The 3,332-nt window shown below is 40.6% G+C and overlaps 1 protein-coding gene across 1 annotated transcript; it reads right to left on the bottom strand.

Annotated features, from left to right (window-relative positions):
* Window positions 1–1,891: 1,891 nt before the first annotated feature.
* On the bottom strand, window positions 1,892–2,962 carry NEUROD1 (neuronal differentiation 1). Its single transcript, XM_055398582.2, has one exon. The coding sequence runs from the start codon at window positions 2,960–2,962 to the stop codon at window positions 1,892–1,894; it is 1,071 nt and encodes a 356-aa protein (XP_055254557.1).
* Window positions 2,963–3,332: the final 370 nt, after the last annotated feature.

The following is a 3,332-nucleotide window of genomic DNA, read 5'->3' on the forward strand; positions in this document are numbered from 1 at the left end:
ATCATCACAATTACATAACAATGATAAAATGTCACTTCTTGGATTCTTTAATCAAATAATTTCTCCCATATTCGAAAGGTACATCACTTTCTCTTCAGGATATGACTATTTTGCAGTAGAGAATGTTTCAGTTCAGGTACAGATAGAAAAGGACTGAGAAAAAGGTAAAAAAAAAAATAGTATGTTCTTAGATATGTAGATAAACTAAGCTAGGATACTTGTTTGGGTCTTGCTTGTTAAGAATTAACTAAATCCCCTTTTAAAAATAAATAGAAGAAAACACAAACTCATATAAAGGGATGGAAACCAAAACCAAAAATACAACTGTTGTTGGTCTCTTCACAAACCTCACCCAGCCTCAGCCTTATAGTCCAAGTGATGAAATATCAGTTAGGTTCATTCCTTAACTACAAAGAGTTGGTGACTCCCTAAGCAAGATAAACAGACTAGAGAGTTTGTGTTAAACTAAACTTTTTAAATTTTTTCTACAAATAGAACTTAGTATTTTTTTAACTCAGCAAGTTAAGCAATTGTTCTCCTTAAGAATTATTTATACTTTTAAAAAAATCACTTTAAGAAGAAATGCAACAATTGTTCAGATTTTTCAATACTATTTTATTGCAACTGGATGAGTGTTTTCTAAGTTGTGCATTACACCATAATATACAGGATTACAAACAAGATTACAGTACATATTGATTCCAGTGGTACCAGTATCACATCTCAAACAGCACTTATTCTGGACTGCATTTTACATGCAATAGCTATTGTTCTAATTATGAATTAAATGGTTTGAATTTATTTAAGCTACTGTACTAATTGACTACAATAGGTATAAAATCCCAACATCAACAACCTGATTAGATTTAGGCTCAGATTCATTACATGAATATATGACAAACCACCATTTGTGTGACTATGTATAAAATCATGCATTTATATTTTCTGGAAACATCAATAGCTTCAGATTCTCTGTAAAATCATGGGATGCAAAGGAGTAAAAGACTAAAAAGAAACAGTGCAATTTGTATGTGATAGTCAAGCAGCTTTTGATTTAAAGAAGTGTATGTTGGCATTTGTTTATAATATGTATATACAAGCTTGTGCAAGTACTGAATTGATATGTTTTGATAGGGAATACATCTCCTGTTTTTATTCATTCTCTTAAGAATTATGGATCTGGTTTTCATTTTAAGGAGAGAGAACGACTCTAAAGTGAAATGAACTGCTCAAATTGTGCAATTTTCTTTAACAATTAGAGAAGAAAGAAGTGCTAAGGCAACACAACAACTTTCTAAGCACTTTTCTGCTGGTTTAAATTAGTTAAATTATTTTGTATAAATTAGATATAATTTCTACTTTTCTGATATGTATAAAAATTGATGAAGCTGCATGGTTTTAAAATAGGAAATCCACATTATAAAAAGTCATTAAAAATTCTGTACAAAATCACAACAAAATAATTCAGCATGGGAAAGGTAACAAGTAGTAAAATGCTGGTTGAAAAATATATATTTATATATATTTTAATTGGCCCATTACTAGTTTAAAAATTGCATAGATCCTAATTATTGCTTGTGATTTTGTTATCCCGATCAGATAATTAATATGATCTGAATACAGCTGCACCAAATTTGTGGTGCATTTGTTTTAACTTTACTGTATTATTTTTTTAAAATAGAAGAGCTATAGAAAATAATACATAAAGTGAACAGGAACTTTGATCCCGTTTCTACCAAAGGCAGTAACGACAATAAATACATATATCACTTGAAGCTTGGAGTATTTGCACTTTGCAGCAGTAATACTCAAAGGGCTGCCTTTTGTAAACACGACAGTCTCTGTAAGCACAGTGGGTTCGTTTCCCAGGGACGGTGAAACTGACGTGCCTCTAATCGTGAAAGATGGCATTGAGCTGGGCACTCATGACTCGCTCATGATGTGAATGGCTATCGAAGGACATAATATTGTCTATAGGGATCTCACAGCGAGGGGCAGCGGCGCCTGAGAAGACTGATCCGTGGCTTTGGGCCCCTGCCAGGGTCGCTGCAGGATAGTGCATGGTAAAGGCATAATTTTTCTCAAACTCGGCGGACGGTTCATGTTTGAAAGAGAAGTTGCCATTGATGCTGAGCGGCGGGCTGAGGGGTCCGTCAAAGGAAGGGCTGGTGCAATCAGTCAGAGGGCTCTCAAAGAAAGGTTCCAGCGCTGCGCTGTAGGCGTGAGGCGGCGGCTTGACGTGGAAGACATGGGAGCTGTCCATGGTGCCGTAGGGCGGGCTGGGCAGCCCCGGAGACTGGTAGGAATAGGGGTGCACAGGGAAAGAAGCGCTGGCGGTCGGCAGGTGCGCAGGCATGTCCTGGTTCTGCTCAGGCAGAAAAGTTCGAGGATTGAGCTGCAGGCAGCCAGCAACCAGGTTGGTGGTGGGCTGGGATAAACCCTTGCAGAGCGTCTGTACAAAGGAGACCAGGTCAGGGCTTTTCCCTGAACGCAAGATCTCCGACAGAGCCCAGATGTAGTTTTTGGCCAAGCGCAGTGTCTCGATTTTGGACAGCTTCTGCGTCTTGGAGTAGCAGGGCACCACCTTGCGCAGGTTGTCCAGCGCCGCGTTCAGCCCGTGCATGCGGTTCCGCTCCCGGGCGTTGGCTTTCATGCGTCTCAGCTTAAAACGCTCGAGGCGCGCCTTCGTCATCTTCTTCTTTTTGGGGCCGCGTCTCTTAGGCTTTTGATCATCGTCCTCCTCTTCCTCCTCTTCCTCCTCTTCCAGGTCCTCATCTTCCTCCTCCTCCTCTCCCCCGTTCCTCAGTGAGTCCTCTTCCGCGTTCATGGCTTCGAGGTCATCCTCCTTTTTGTCTGTCTCGTGCTCCTCGTCCTGAGAACTAAGACACTCATCTGTCCAGCTTGGAGGACCCTGGGGCTGAGGCTCTCCCATCAGCCCACTCTCGCTGTACGATTTGGTCATGTTTAGGTTTCCTACATTCAACAGGGGAGAGGGGAAAACAGAAAAGGAGAAAAACGCTACATTCAAAACCTACAAAGGCCTTCAGCTCTCACTAACCCTAGAGAAATGCATGTGAAAAGAATTACCAGCTGATTACAAAATGAATGCCCCCGAGGAAAAGTTAGATGCAGTTTCATAATGGCCTGTGTGTGCCTCGCTGGTGCGTAGGAGACAGGACAGGGCTGCGTGCGAATAGAAGCGAGAGTAGGTGTCATAAGTACACTTCTGGTGTATGTTTCCTTGTGATTAAGTGTGTTTATGGTGATTATCCGGTAGGATAATGTGTGTGAAAATGAGTGTGTATTTCGGCGACTTCATGTTTATTTGCATG

This window comes from Moschus berezovskii, chromosome 2, assembly GCF_049115385.1.
Source record: "Moschus berezovskii isolate FMDL1 chromosome 2, NW_MosBer_1.0, whole genome shotgun sequence".
Taxonomy (NCBI): Eukaryota; Metazoa; Chordata; class Mammalia; order Artiodactyla; family Moschidae; genus Moschus; species Moschus berezovskii.